Source organism: Panthera leo, chromosome B4 (assembly GCF_018350215.1).
Source record: "Panthera leo isolate Ple1 chromosome B4, P.leo_Ple1_pat1.1, whole genome shotgun sequence".
NCBI lineage: Eukaryota > Metazoa > Chordata > Mammalia > Carnivora > Felidae > Panthera > Panthera leo.
The window spans coordinates 77480596-77496036 of record NC_056685.1 but is presented as its reverse complement, the minus strand read 5'-3'; the positions used below and the strand labels follow the sequence as shown (position 1 = coordinate 77496036).

The 15441-nt window shown below is 48.5% G+C and overlaps 1 protein-coding gene across 3 annotated transcripts in view; it reads left to right on the top strand.

Annotated features, from left to right (window-relative positions):
* Nucleotides 1-657: 657 nt before the first annotated feature.
* The window catches only part of POU6F1 (POU class 6 homeobox 1), a 30524-nt gene continuing 15740 nt past the window's right edge, over nucleotides 658-15441 (top strand). For 2 of the 3 annotated variants that reach the window (XM_042946566.1, XM_042946564.1), the window contains exons 1-3: nucleotides 6137-7064; nucleotides 12618-12709; nucleotides 14909-15104. In XM_042946566.1, coding sequence (XP_042802500.1) covers nucleotides 12662-12709; nucleotides 14909-15104 — 244 coding nt within the window. In that variant the 5' untranslated portion in view covers nucleotides 6137-7064; nucleotides 12618-12661. Of the gene's footprint in view, nucleotides 839-6136; nucleotides 7065-12617; nucleotides 12710-14908; nucleotides 15105-15441 lie in introns of those variants that run through there. The other variant, XM_042946565.1, reaches the window with a different exon arrangement.

Below are 15441 nucleotides of genomic sequence, written 5' to 3'. Positions count from 1 at the left end.
TGGGGCTTGGGAATGGACCTGAACTTGACTTTCCGGACGAGGAGGGGCACAGCTGACTAACCTAGAGTGGAAAGGCGGCGGCGACGGGGAGTCACCGCCCCAACCCCAGGCTGAAGGGACCGTGGCACAGAGTCTCCACTTCAGACTCCCGTGCTCCCCCTCTCGCACCTTCCAAAATGAAAGCACCTCGAGCAGCACCTCCGAGGGGGCTGCGTGACCCGCCCCACGGACCCTCCATTCCAGTCCAGGAAGGGAGCCCTTGGGGCCTCCTGGCGTGGCCAGGGGCTAAGGGTGCTGCCCTCCCCACCCCCACCCCTCGTTCCCCGCTCCCCAGATCCCCTCCCTTCCTCCACCACCCGCCCAGCCCGCCGCCCCCGGCGGCTGGCGCGCGCGGTGCAGCATGCGGCAAAGCTCTTTGCATAAATTATGCTCATGACGCAGCAGCTAAAAAAATCCAAGTAGCAGAAGGAGGGAAAAAAAGGGGGGGGAGGGAGAGGGGGGGCCGTGGAAGGGGTAAAAGAAGAAAAATATATATACCTGCCCGCCCCCCCCCAGCTCCCCCACCCCGCTTCCCGGCCGCCCCCCCTCCGCCCAGCGCAGCCCGCGGAGTCCCCTTCGGCTCTGCCCAGCCCGGCCTGGGGGCCCGGGGGCGGCGGCGGGTCCCGACCGGCTCCCGGGCCGAGCCGAGCCCAGCCAAGCCGCACTGGCTTCTTTGTCTGCGGGCGGCGGCCGCCTGGCCCCGGCCCCGGCCCCGGCCCCCTGGCCCGGGCTGTGAGATGAATCTGTAATCGGTGGCCGCCGGGCACCCGGGGCGGAGGCGGCTCGGGCTCGGGCTCCGGTAAGTAGCGGGGTCCGGGGCGGGGAGGGGTTTGCACGGACGGGGAGGGGGCCGGGCAGGGGAGGTTTCGGGTTTGGTTAATATGCAATGCCCGTAATTAGCATAATTTATATATTTATGATAAAGAGAAAAAATGCCGCGGGGCCGGGGTGCCGGGATGCCGGGCCGGGGCGGCGGGGAGCTCCGGGAGTGGGACAGCGCGCGGCCGCCTGCCTGGGGCCGGAGACCCCGGGGCCGCGCCCTGGTCCGCCCGCGGGCCGGCGGGGACCCGGGGAGGGGAGGGGGCGGCCGCCAGGTGGACCCCGTGGGGTGCTTGGACCTGGCCCCTCCCCGTTTCTGCCCCTGGAGCCCTGGTGGGGTACGGACCAGAGCGGACGTTACGTACACAGACCAGGTGGCGACCAGAAGCCGATTCTTGCCCCTCAGGAGCACCTGGACGCCTGGGTTCCTGGCGGTTAAGGTCAACTGAGGCGGCCTAGGCGACCTGTCATAATTCTCCCCAGCCGCAGTACACTGGTGGGACTCAGGGTTAGGAACCCAGGCGTTGCTGGAAGGGTGGGGGAATGTGGGAGGGTCACCATCGAGCAGAGCATGAGCGCTTCATAAATATTTAATAACAATATTATTATTAATAAATAGTCATAATAATGGGCCCGTTAGGTGCTTCCTGGCCATTCTCACCTGGCCAGGCCAAGGGAGTCCCAGGGTGTCTTCTAAACCCCACTTTAACGTTGGGATCCCCCACTCAGCTATAATTGGAAGCCTGAAACCACAGAATAGCCTTGGCTGCAGGGCAAGGAGAAATAAAACACTGTCAGGAAGCCTTTCTGGGCAAACGAAAAGAAGTTCTTTGCAAAGATTTGAGCCTCATCTACTTTTCCCGATTCCTTGTTCCAAAAGTAGAGGTTGATCTTCAATTGTTCATAGACATCTATCCCTCCTCTCCTTATCTTGGTATTTTAAGGCAGCCAACATCGACGAGCAGGGCCTAATGAGGAATAATTCCATATATTCCCTTTTGATTGAAGTCCTGGGCTCAGGGTGATATTTCTGTGACCTGGTTTGTTGTTGTTGTTGTTGTTTTGCATATGTGCCATAGAACTTCATTTTGTTTATTGGTTCAACAAAAATACCCAGTATGTGCCAAGTTCTGAACAGTACAGACAGAATTGACCTTGTCATGGAGTTTTCATTTCAGTTTGCTGGCTATAAAATCATAATAGTAATCTTTTACATTTTTTAACACTTTGCAATTGAAAACATTTTTATATCGTGCTTTAGTTCGATGAAAAATAAAAATAATAGTCACAAACAGTTACATAGTGTTGGCTGTGTGCCAGGCCCTGTTCTAAATGCCTTACCTAAGTGTTATCAGTTTAATCCTTACAATGACCCGTGAGGTGGGTACTGTAATTTAGCCCCATTTTACAGATAAGAAAACTGAGGCTTAGAGAGATTACTTGAGGAGAAGCAGTACTCAACCTGGGTCTTCTGCCTTTAAGCCCCAAGCTCTTTCTGTGTCAAAAGGTGGGTCAGTGAGGCCACAGAGGGAATGGGAGGGAAACTGGATTGCCACAGTAGGAAAGAGTTGGTGTGGTCAGGGTTCTCCAGAACTTATTGCTACTTCTCTCTCTTTTTTTTTTTTTTAATTTTTATTTATTTTTGAAAGAGAGAGAACAAGCGGGGAAGGGGCAGAGAGAAAGGGGGACAGAGGATCTGAAGCGAGACAGCAGAGAGCCTGATGTGGGGCTCGAACCCATGAACTGCAAGGTCATGACCTGAGGCGAAGGCTGCTGCTTAACCGACTGAGCCACCCAGGTGCCCCTGTTGCTACTTCTTTGAAATAATTTTTAAGTAGTCCTAGTACTGCAAATGGGGGCCAGAAAAATTTGAAATAGGATCTGTGTTTTGAGGGGGAAGGAAATATGAGGAAGCCAAATGATATGACCTGATTTCTTAGTTTATGTTTTTGGCTTATAGTCATTGACCCCCTGTTATGTATGAGGTATTGTACTAGGCACTGGGGTATGTTAATAAGTGGACAGGTCTTGGAGCTTACGGTCTGGTGGGGGAATATAGCTACTTTTTATTTTTCACATTTCATTTGCCCCCTCCTTTCACCCTGCCTAGGATGAATCATGTTTGGGCACAAAGGAAAGGGTACAGGAGGAGAAACTAAATCTAAATGTGTCCTTATAAACTAGGTTTACTGTTCGCTTATATATGTCTAAGATTATAAATGGTAATTTGGAAAAGGGGAATTAAAGTCATTCACTACTTTCCTATCTTTTTACTCTTCCCTTTCTTCTGGCCCATGTGTATACCTAGCTGGTTTACCAATGGCTTGCCAAGCCATTTATCTCTGCTCATGACATTGGGGGGGGGGGGGGGGCGTGGCTCTGGAGGAGAACTGAGAGCTTCCATTTTCCAATGTGTCCTGATCCTTTGGGACCAGAACAGGCCCTTTCCATTTCCGGAGAGGAGGCTTGGTATTGTGTTAGGAGGATAGGGATCTGGGGCAGGTGGACACTGACTTCAATTTCGAACCTTCCATGGACTTTCCTGTGCCCTTGGGCAAATCACCGGACTTTTCTCTATCTCCATTTCCCTGTCAATAAAACCGAGAATCGTAATAAGAGCACCATACTAAGCATTTTACTTACATGATCTCATATCACCGTTATAACAACCCCCATAAGGCCTTTCCATTTAATCACCATGTTAAAGATAAGGAACTTGAGTTTCAGAGAGAGTAAGTCAGTTGTCCAAGATCACACAGCTATTTCACGGCCAAGCTGGGATTTGAGTCTAGGTTTCCTCCCAAAGCCTATACGCCTACTTCTCTTTAACCCTCAACTTTCTATCTGTAAAAGTGAGAGCAATAATAGCTAACTGTTCTTAGTGTTTTACACAGTAAGTCCAAGGTGAGGTCTCTTATTATTTATCCCTGAGAAAACAGAGAAGTAACCTGCCCCTCTGTGGAAGGTCACACAATTGGTCAGGCTTCGGTGTGTATTTGCTCTATGGCCTGGGGGGGGCTGGCGTCAGAATTGAATAATAATAGTTAATATATATTGAACCCTTTTGCAATTTACTACAACCCTAGCCCTGTTTCAAATATGGTAACTGAGGCACAGAGAGGTTAGGTCCTTGTCCAAGGTTCTCACAGTGAAGAAATCTTTTATAATTTTTTTTAAAATTTGTTTCGAGAGAGACAGAGACAATGCAAGTGGGGGAGGGGCAGAGAGCGAGAGGAAGAGAGAGAATCCCAAACAGGCTCCACACTGTCAGCGCAGAGCCCGATGCGGGGCTCAAACCCCTGAAGCCATGAGATCATGACCTGAGCCAAAACTGAAATTCGACGCTTAACCGACTGAGCCACCGGGGCGCACCCCATCACAGTGAAGAACTCTTAAAACTGAGAGGTGAATCTAGGCTCTCAACTGCTACACTAAAGTGGCATGAGATAATGTATGTAAATTTTTATAATAACTACCATTTTCTGAGCCCTTACTATGTGCCAGGCATCGACCTAAACTTTTTACACGCGTTAATTTATTCAGTCCTCACTATAACCCTATGAAGTAGGTGCTGTTTATCTCATTTTTTTTTTCAGATGAAGAAACTGAGGCACAAAAGTTAAACCATTTGTCCTGAGGCCCACAGCTAGTAAATATCAAGGCTGAGATTGTGAACCCAACCCATATTGGAAGGGAGAGCCAATGGGATTCGGTGAAGGAGTGAATGTGACCAGTAAGAGAGAAGGCAAGGATGATGGCAAGGTTTTTGGCCTGAGCATCTGTGGAACGAGGTAGTTGCCCATTGGCTGGCGTGGGGAAGGCTGCATGCAGGTGGAACAGGTTTGAGGTGGAAATCTAGAGTTTGGTTTTGAACAGGTGGAATATGAGAGGATATGAACAATCAGTAGGCATTTGGATATATGAGGCTGAAGTTCCCTGAGGAGGTCCCGGCCAGAGATTGAGATTTGGTCCTTGTGTGGCCGAGTGAGCGCGCCTGGGGAGGAAGTGAGGAGTTCATGGCACCATTCAGCTCGGCCCCAGTTACCAGTCTTGGCTAATCTGCCAATCCCCTGCTTCCTGTCATTGTGGCCTTTTTGAATGGCAGCTTTGCAAGAGGTAAGTGGGTATACAGCTGAAACATAAAAGTAGTGTAGAATGCCCACAAACAACCTAGCCTGAGGGAATTACGTCAAAAACACTTTTTTAAGTTTATTTGCTTATTTTGAGAGAGAGAGAGAGAGAGAGAGTGGGAGAGGGTCAGAGGGAGAAGGAGAGAGAGAATCCCAAGCTCTGTGCTGTCAGCACGGGGCTGGACTCAAGGCTCGATCCCATGAACCGTGAGATCACGACGTGAGCCGAAATCAAGAGTTGGATGCTTAACCAACTGAGCCACCCAGGCGCCCTGTGTCACAACAAATGTGACTTTCTTTCCATTGAATACATAAAACTAATTTCAGCTTAATCGACCATTCCTCAGAGTCCAGTAACTTCACGCAGTGTATCCTGCCCCTCCAAATGACTGGATAATGAGAAGGCATTTTACACCTTGAAAACCTCACCCACGGGGCGCCTGGGTGGCTCAGTCGGTTGAGCGTCCGACTTCGGCTCGGGTCACGATCTCGCGGTCTGTGAGTTCGAGCCCCGCGTCGGGCTCTGTGCTGACTGCTCAGAGCCTGGAGCCTGTTTCAGATTCTGTGTCTCCCTCTCTCTCTGCCCCTCCCCTGCTCATGCTCTGTCTCTCTCTGTCTCAAAAATAAATAAAAACGTTAAAAAAATTAAAAAAAAAAAAAAAAGAAAACCTCAACCACATTAAGTGTTAAGGGAGGGATTAAACCCACAGAAATGAAGGGGCGCCTGGGTGGCTCACTTGGTGAGGCATCTGACTCTTGATTTCAGCTCAGACAATGATCTGAGGGTCATGGGATCAAGCCCCATGTCAGCCTCCCTACTCAGCGTGGAGCCTGCTTAAAATTCACATGCACGCACACTCTCTCTCTCTCTCTAAAACAACAATGACAACAACAACAGAACACAGAAATGCGTCTGAGTTAAAAGTCTGAACCCCATATAAGAACTTCCATTTTCCTCTATATGGTGTAATATTTTTTTTTCAAGTTTATTTTTGAGAGAGAGAGAGAGAGAGAGCACTAGTGGGGGAGGGGGCAGAGGGAGAGAATCTTAAGCAGGCTCCATGCCCAGTGGAGGAGGGGGGGGTGGGGGGTTGGAGGGGGTCCCCGACGTGGGGCTCGATCCCGTGACCACAAGATCATGACCTGAGCCGATATCAAGAGTCGGCCACTCAGCAGACTGAGCCACCCAGGCACCCCATCTTCATACATAAAATTTCGTGTCTGAAACACACGCTCTCGTGGAACAAGGGGAAAAGGACCACACCAGATTGCATTAGGTATCCCTTCTGTGGATCCTCTACTACCTTCTATTTATCCACCATGACATTTAAACATACTGTAACGTAGTTATCTTTTTATTTCCTTGACTCCCACGTCAGACTGAAGGCTTCTCAACAAAGCTGGCAAATGTCTTTTTCCCTCATTGTAGCCCCAACACCCAGCACATAGTAGCCACTGAAATATTTGTTGAATAAATAAGGGATGAAACATTTCAGAATTTTTCCCAGTAGGATCTCTGGCTACTCTAGGGGGTTCGGATTTGTCTGAGATTTCCTAACACTCCTCCCCGGTGTCTTAGAATGTTGCCCTAAGCGAGCCCAGAGCAGTTGCCAAAGGAGAATGATACAAAGAACCCGGTCCCCTAACTCATTCCCCTCCCTGGGAACTCCTTGATGGTCCTGGAGCTCTGGATTTTCGGATTGTGAGCAAATGCTTGAGCACACACAGTTCATTCTCTCCCCGAGGCTACCTGTGTTTTTAGATGTTAGCACAGGAAAGTGAGGGATAAATGAGCCATCTGGTAAGCAGCCGTGGTGCTTTGCCAGGTTTGATTCAGGTGTTTTTCACTCCACTCACTGGAGAAAGAAGACAAAGGAGGAGGCTCTGGGTGGGCGCTGGCTCCCGTCCCAGCTTTACCCAGAGCAGCTCTGCCGTGATCTGTGTGTGTAGTGTTCTACTGCCAAAGTGATCACAGGAGTCCCTTCTCTTAAAACAGACTGTGGATCATCTCTCCTCCCTGGCTGTCAGGCTGTGGACCCTGCATGGCATCATGAGCTCAAAGCAGGCCATTCAAATGTATGTACCCCAGTCATTAGGAAACTGGTCAAAAAGCAAACTAAAGATGGAGGTCTGGTCAGTGAGACCAAGCCACAGCCTAAGGCTTGAGGAATGTGGAAAGTTCCTGGCAAGGGGGTGGGGCTAGGTCCAGGAGTAAGTCTGCACAGATGCTGAACTAGGGGAACACACAGGACACAGCTCAGAGTCAAAATGCTGAGTGTCTACTTCTCAGCGATGTGTTTGTGCCCCATGCATATCTCTGATAGGCGTCCTGTAGAGCCAAGGCTAAGGAGTCATGTAAGGCCAAGTCTAAAGCCAAGGGTGTTCTAGGGTCTGAAATGAGGGAGGCCTTTGTCTCTGTTCTACCTGTATTTCTGGTGTGCTGAAGCCTGGTTGGTGGGTTAGAGTGGGCCTGTGTGTGGCCAGAGGCTCTGAGCCAGGACTGACTTTGCCCTTGACACAAAGGACTAGACGTTGAGAAACCAGGCCCACCCTACATAAGCTCATAAAATCTCAAGGGCAGAAGGGATCTTAGAATCACCTGAACCTTCTCTACTACTTGAATCTCCCTAGTAACACAGCCACAAAAGTGGATAGTTAGCTAACAACTCTCCATAAGTGGCCATGGTTGGCCAAAAGGAGCCAGTGACCACAACAAGACTATGAGCAGACTTTGAGCCCCTCTTGAGCAGATGCCCCTTGCCCCACAATGACTGGCTACCAATGCCTCCCACCTAAAGGCCTTTGGGATTGGAAAATTCTTCCTCCATGAAATGTACATATCAAGCTATAATGAACCCAGATTTACCTTGCATACCTTTCCTCTCAGTTTGGTGTCTGCCTTTTATTTGAATTTGCAAATGACTTGCTAATTGACATTCTTTTTTTAAGTTTATTTACTTATTTTGGGGGGAAGAGCGAGAATCCCCAGCAGCCTCTGCACTGTCAGTATAGAGCCCAACTCGAGGCTCACACCCATGAACCATGAGATCATGACCTAAGCTGAGGTCAAGAGTCGGACGCTTAACCGACTGAGCCACCCAAGTGCCCCAGACTTCTTTATGTAACAAATTCCATGGCTCATCCCAGTTCCCATCCAGAAGTGGTGGTAAATTGTCAAGTTCTTGGCAAAACTCATAGAAGGCCCCCATGTACAAAATCTGGAGGAGGACATTACCCAGGAATGAGGCTAGAGTCCCAGTGAGGTTGGAAGATGCCTACTACCTCTTCCAGCAAATTCCTCTGCCCCTCCTGTACCCCCTTGTACCTAACAAGAGAGGCCTCATTTCCTCTTTTTTCAAATTGCTAGGTGTCTTGAATTTCTTGCCCTCACTTTCATTCCTACTGTAGGTGGTTAGGGAAGGAAATGGAGAGAGGGAACCTCATGGTTCTCCTTGCCTCTTTGGCCAGGGAACATTCTACCAAAGGGTGAAGACCCTAAAACCTCTTAGGTGAGCCAGCAACAACACTCTTAGGCATATATACCAAAGAACTGAAAACAAATATTCAAACAAAAACTTGTACACAAAAATTCATTGAAGCACTATTCACATGGTCAAAAGGGAGAAACAACCCAAACATCTATCCGCCGAGGAATGGAGAGACAAAATGTGGTATATCCATACAATGGATTTTTTTCCAAGACCTACGAGTTTAATTACCTACTAGACCACCCAGATGGAAATATGTGGTAAATGAATGGAAACAAGGGTCATAAAATTAGGAGAAAGGCAGGCATTTTTAGAGCAGTTTAGGTTTAGATGTTCATCAGGTTGGGCTTTTAAAAAAAAAAAACATTTAAAACAAATACTTTCTTAAGATTTTATTTTTAAGTAGTCTCTACACCCAGCATGGGACTTGAACTCATAACGCTGAAATTAAAAGTCACATGCTCCACCAATTGAGCCAGCAGGGCACCTCTTAAAATAAAATTTTTTACCACAGTGAAAAAACAATATACTAAAACGGAATTCCAGAATTGTCCAAATGATTTTTTAATCATGATTAATTTTTTTCCACATTTCTTTAAATGTCAAGTTTTCTTTGGCAAATTTATCCAAAAACATAAATTTTCATTGTATAATTTAGTTTATATTTATATAACAGGGTGCCCTAAATTGATGTTCATCAGAATACCGTTCTCTAAGCCCTAATGGCTTATATCTTCCCTTTAAAGTGTGTAAGTATCAAAAAAATGTGTATCTTTTAATTATTTTATCATTTTCAAAGATAGTCTAGAGAAAACATGAATTAAACACCTGTAAGTTCTTCATTTTTTTTTTTAAGTTTATTTATTTTGAGAGAAAGAGAGACCCAGAGAGCACAAGCAGGGGAGGGGCACAGAGAGAGAGAGAGAGAGAGAGAGAGAGAGAATCCTAAGCAGGCTTCCCACTGTCAGCACAGAGCCCAACTTGGGGCTTGAACTCATGAACTGTGAGATTGTGACCTGAGCCGAGATCAAGAGTCAGATGCTTTTTTAAAAAATTAAGTTTATTTATTTATGTTGAGAGAAAGAGAACAAGCAGCGTAGGGGCAGAGAGAGAGAATGAGAATCCCAAGCAGGCTCTGCACTGCCAGTGCAGAGACCAATGCTGGGCTCAAACCCGTGAACCGTGAGGTCATGACCCAAGTGGAAATCAAGAGTCAGAAGCTTAACCGGCTGAGCCACCCAGGTGCCCCAGTTCTTCATTTCTGTTGCAGTGTAGCAATTGGTCCTCTAACCCATGGTGGTCTATCAGCTGAGCAAGGCTGAGTCTTGTTCTCAGATGCACCTGACTGCACCTCGTAAAGTAACTGACTACAGGCTTCTCCGCCTCTTTTTCAGACAACCGTAACTAACACAAATCATTCTTTGATCTATACGTTCTGCTAGTTTCATCCCCCAGATCCTCCTTTGGGAATTCTCATTCGCCAAATAGTTTTTGAAGACCATTGCACGACACAGTATCAAGTCATTAGATTCACATGCGCTGATAATTCTTGAAGGTATTTTCCAAATGCTTCCTTCCTTCAGCTTTACCATCTGTGTGTTTAAAATGGTCTCAAAAGTTCCAGGGCCACCTGGCGGGCTCTGTCAGTAGTGCGCGTGACTCTTGGTCTTGAGGTCATGCGTTCAAAGCCCTGTGTTGGGTGTAGAGATTAATAAATAAATAAGTAACCTTCAAAAAAAAAAAAAAGAGTTCTGAGATTCCAAACAGTTTTCTTCTGGAGAAGATGCCGGTTTCTTTGAAAAGGTTCGATAGTTTTCTTCATTCTCTGCTTTGAGGTGTTTTACCATGCTGTAACAGGGATTACATGAAAATCTTCTGTTCCTCAGTCATTGTCTAAGTGTTGCACTTACAGGGTTTTTTATTTTTTTTATTTTTTTATTTTTATTAAAAAAAATTTTTTTTAACGTTTTATTTATTTTTGAGACAGGGAGAGACAGAGCATGAGCAGGGGAGGGGCAGAGAGAGGGAGACACAGAATCTGAAACAGGCTCTAGGCTCTGAGCTGTCAGCACAGAGCCCGACGCGGGGCTCGAACTCACGGACCGAGAGATCATGACATGAGCCGAAGTTGGATGCTTAACCGACTGAGCCACCCAGGCGCCCCATCTTTTTTTTTTTTAATGTTTATTTTTGAGACAGAGGGAGACAGAGCGTGAGTGGGGGAGGGGCAGAGAGAGGGAGACACAGAGTCTGAAACAGGCTCTGGGCTCCGAGCTGTCAGCACAGAGCCCAACATGGGGCTCGAACCCACGAACCGTGAGATCATGACCTGAGCCCAAGTCGGATGCTTAACCGACTGAGCCACCCAGGCGCCCCATACAGGGTTTTTTCTTGAACCGCTTGTGTGGGGAGGTGGTGGATTGGCACACACCTGTGGAGGGCTGGTCGAGTCACAGCTGAGTGTGATGAGCTTTCCATCTTGGAAATGGAACCTCAGTTTGCCTCTCTGTCAGCCCTCCCCAGAGAGAAAGCCCACCCGATATTATCCGTTATTCCATAGCTATAAAAAGGATCAAAGTCCTGATACGTGCCTTGACAACGTTTTGCTAAAAGACGCCAGACACAAAGGCCATTTACTGTATGCATCTGTTTTTATGAAATATGGAGAATAGACACATCCATAAAGAAAAGGCCGACTGGCGGCTGCCAGGGGCCGGTGGTGGCAGAGAAAGGGAGGAATTGCTAATGGGTATGGGGTTCCCTTTGGGGATGATGAAAATGTTCTGGAACTAAACAGTGGTGGTGGTTGCACAACATTATAAATGCATTCAATTCCGCGGAGTTTTGCGCTTTAAAATGGTTAAAATGGTGAATTTTATGTTACGTGGATTTTACCTCAATCAATAAAATAACCGAAGAAGGAGAACCTGTCAGCCAACCCAGGGTTGAAAGAGGAGGAGGAAGTCGAAAGAGGGGGAAGCTAGCGAATTTCTCTGAGCTTAGGTCCCTCATCTGGACCATGGTGGTGGTAATTCTCCCATCCCCCAGCGGGCATGAGTAATGAGCTTGAGTAAGTGTTATAGAAATACTTAGCACTTATAGGCGCTCAACGTAAATGTTAATTGCCTTCTTTTCTGTATAAGTATCTAAACCTATTTGTCCGCTTTATACCTTTATTTCTTACGACTCTATGGTCTGTGAATCTGTTCTTCACGAGGGCTCCTCCCACTCCCTCTCCCTGCATTTGGCAGGGAGATCATGACATGAGCCATCTGGGATGTTGTCCTGGCTCCCGCGTTAAAGGCCAGGATGGTCCTTAGGCCACTGCCACAGAATCACTTAAGAGCTGCTTCTGTGGGACCCGTCGGCTGAATCAGACTCTCAGGGGAATCTGGGGTCTGCATTTTTATTTATTTATTTTTTAAATGTTTATTTATTATTGAGAGACAGAGAGACACAGAGCGTGAGCAGGGGAGGGGTAGAGAGAGGGGGAGACATAGAATTTGAAGTACGCTCCAGGATCTGAGCTGTCAGCACAGAGCCCGATGTGGGGCTCAAACTCACAAACTGCGAGATCATGACCTGAGCCGAAGTCAGTCACCCAACCAACTGAGCCACCCAGGCACCCCTGGGGTCTGCATTTTTAATAAGCGCTCCAAGTGGTGATCACGCACATTCAAATTTGGGACTACTGTTTCAATTTATTCGGGTCTTTACCATCTCTTCCAGGAAGTCTGTTCAGACTCCTCCCCTGAGAAGCCCTCTGATAGCCAGAGTGCTCCTTTCCTGTGTCTGAGGCTCTGGAGGCTCTGAATGTCTGGGTCAAAGTCAGCTTGGGTTCTGCTGGGTCTGCTCTCTCCCTGCAGACTGGGGAACGCCCAGGGACGGATGCTTGGCCCTCTCTTTCCTCTTGTCACCCTGGTTCTTCCTGAGTGTAGGATCTCTTGGGGTGCTGTAGGAAGCAAGACACTTCCGTTTTCAGGTCCTTTGAATCCTGTTTCCTTTACTTTTATGGATACTTGGGAGAATTTAGATTTTTTTCCCTTCCTACCATTCTACTCCTGACTCTCCAAGATGGTATAGAAATTGTATTACTGTGTCACATCAGCCTTTGCTTTTCCCGTCCCATGTCATCCCACAGGCTGTGCTAGGTGTGGGCCGGCCCCCACCCCACCCTAAGTGACCATGGATCCTGGAGCCGGGCCAGAGTCATCACTGACCGTCAATGAGCAGGTATGTTCTGGGGCAGGAAGAGGTGGGGGAGTGAGGGTGATGGACCCTGGGGCGTGGCCAGGAGGAACACTCCACAGAGCCTGTCAGTATCTGTTTCTTCACCAAAATTCATGCCGATTTCACCCATCCAGATGTAGTTACCAGCTAGGATTTCTCAGGGGCTGAGATCGGGGATTTAAGCTGTGACTTTATTATTTATTTATTTATTTTAAGCTTATCTTATTTATTTTTAGAGAGAGAGAGAGAGAACAGAGGTGCACGTGCGTGCATGCCCAAGTAAGGGAGGGTCAGAGAGAGAGAGAGAGAGAGAGAGCGAGACAGAGAGAGAGAGAATGAATCCCAAGCAGGCTCCACGCCATCAGCACAGACACCCTGACTTGGGGCTCAAACTCACAAACCACGAGATCATGACCTGACCTGAAATCAAGAGTCAGATACTTAACCGACTGAGCCACCCAGACACCCCTTAATTTCACTTTTTAAAGTCACAGCTTAGGGGCACCTGAGTGGCTTAGTCGGTTCAGCAGTTGACTCTTGGTTCTGGCTCAGGTCATGATCTCAAAGTTCATGGGATCAAGCCCCTTGTTGGGCTCTGTGCTGACAGTGCAGAGCCTGCTTCGGTTTCTCTCTCTCCCTCTCTCTCTCAGCCCCTACCCTATTCATGCTCTCTCTCTCTCTCTCTCTCAAAATAAATAAACTTAAAAAAAGAAGTGAAATTAAAATATAAAAAATTGTATGGGATGCCTAGCTGACTTAGTAGAGCATGTGACACTTGATATCAGGGTCATGAGTTCAAGCCCCACATTGGGGGTAGAGTTTACTTAAAAAAATAATAAAAAGTTTAAATATATATACAAATATGTATAAGTTTACATAAGGAAAAGATTTGGACATCAGGTAATTTACTCTGTTTTTTCCTAAATATATTTTACAATTTTTTGCAGTGAACATTCATTACATAATTTTTTAAAGGAAAAAAAAAAGGTTAACATTTCTTAAAAGGTAATTGGACTGAAGTCCCTCGTATCAAATTTAAATCTGAAAAGGAACTGCTTTTGGAGGTGTATTTCACTCATACTCCCCTGAGAGGTCACACTGTCACTTTTTCCAGCAATCTCTGGCTGGGTTCAATTTTGAGGACTGTGTTGTGGGAGTGCCTTCGGGTACAGGCCAAGTGCAGGGGAGGCTCGACACAGATTTTGAACATACAGCGTGTCCCTGATTCTTGATTGGTCCAATTCAAAGCATGCCAGTGCTGGAGGTGAAGAGCTGAGGGCTGGCTGTTTGAGCAGGGGAAGAAGACCAAGTGTTCTGAGGACATGGAAGGCCCCCTCGAGGTCGGAGCATGCCTGCAGATGGCAGGGCTGGCCCCACAGGTCCACAGGGTGCAAGGCTCCAGTCGGAAAGGTTGGGCTCCAGTTGGAGAGATGGGGCTCCAGTCCAGAGAGGTGGGGCTTTAGTCTTGGGAGGTGGGGCTGCAGTCGGAGAGGTGGGGCTCCAGTCCGGAGAGGTGGAGCTCCAGTTCAGAGAGGTGGGGCTTTAGTCCTGGGAGGTGGGGCTCCAGTCCAGAGAGGTGGGGCTTCAGTCTTGGGAGGTGGGGCTCCAGTCCTGGGAGGTGGAGCCAGCGGCTGCTTCTACAGTATTCCTGACCTGCGTTTCAGGAAGTTAGCTTGACTGGAAACCTTGGCCTGTACCCCAGAGTTTTGGAATCATGAGCCTAAAAAGTTACTCAGCATTGTGGAGCATTCATGTCCATCCCTTTGTCTTTGAGGAAACTCCTGTAAGGTTTCAAGAGAAGTGAAGAGGGATCTGCTGCTTGGCCCAGCCTAAGGCTGGATGCTGTGTTAGTTAGGGGCCTCCAGTATCCTAGCAGCTAAGAGGACGCCCTTGCAGGGCTGTGGGATAGGCCACTTAACCACTCCCTGAACTGAGTCCAGGACGGGGAGCAAATAGAAATATCTCCAAATGGTTTGGCTCTGTGGGGCTTTTACTAGCGTGTGTCAAGCCCTTCCCGTGTCACCAGGCCCCAGTTTCTTTCCTGGGGTTGGGGAGCTGCAGCCTGCCCCAGGCTGTGGAATTGTCACAGCACACAGCCCTCAGGCAAGCGGTCTGCATCTCCAAGTGCCCTCTCCTCTCTCCCCCAGCCAGAAGCCTACTGGCCACTCCCCACCAGCAACGTCCCCTGTCCTGTGTTTTCAGGTCATCGTGATGTCAGGCCACGAGACCATCCGCGTGCTGGAAGTTGGAGTGGATGCCCAGATCTCTGCTGAGGAGGAGGGCAAAGGACTGGAGGGTGTCGCTGCCGAGGGCTCCCAGAGCAGAGGCCCGGCCGAAGCCAGTGAACCCGCTGGTGAAGCTGGGCCAGACAACCCAGACTCCTCTGCAGAGGCAACTGGTACGAGGCCATTGCTCCCATTTGGCATTGGTCCACCCGAGTCCCTCTTTCTGGCTCCTTGGAGAGCCAGCGTGAGTCCCTAGGGCCAGGGTGGCCTCGGGGTCTTGTCTTCCGGTCCACTGGACGACCTCTGGCCACAGCTGTACTTCTGCTCAGCTGCTAGGGCCGTCCTGCCCTCCATGTGCCTGGAACTTTAGTTCTGGTTTCATTCACTTCCACATCTAAACTGGGATGGGTCCGGGTGAGGTGGGAGGAGAGCAGCTGGGCTCAGTTGAGGGGATTGAATTAACCTCCGAGAGGGCTGTACGTCCAAGCCAGAAAGGCTGAGTGCAGAAAG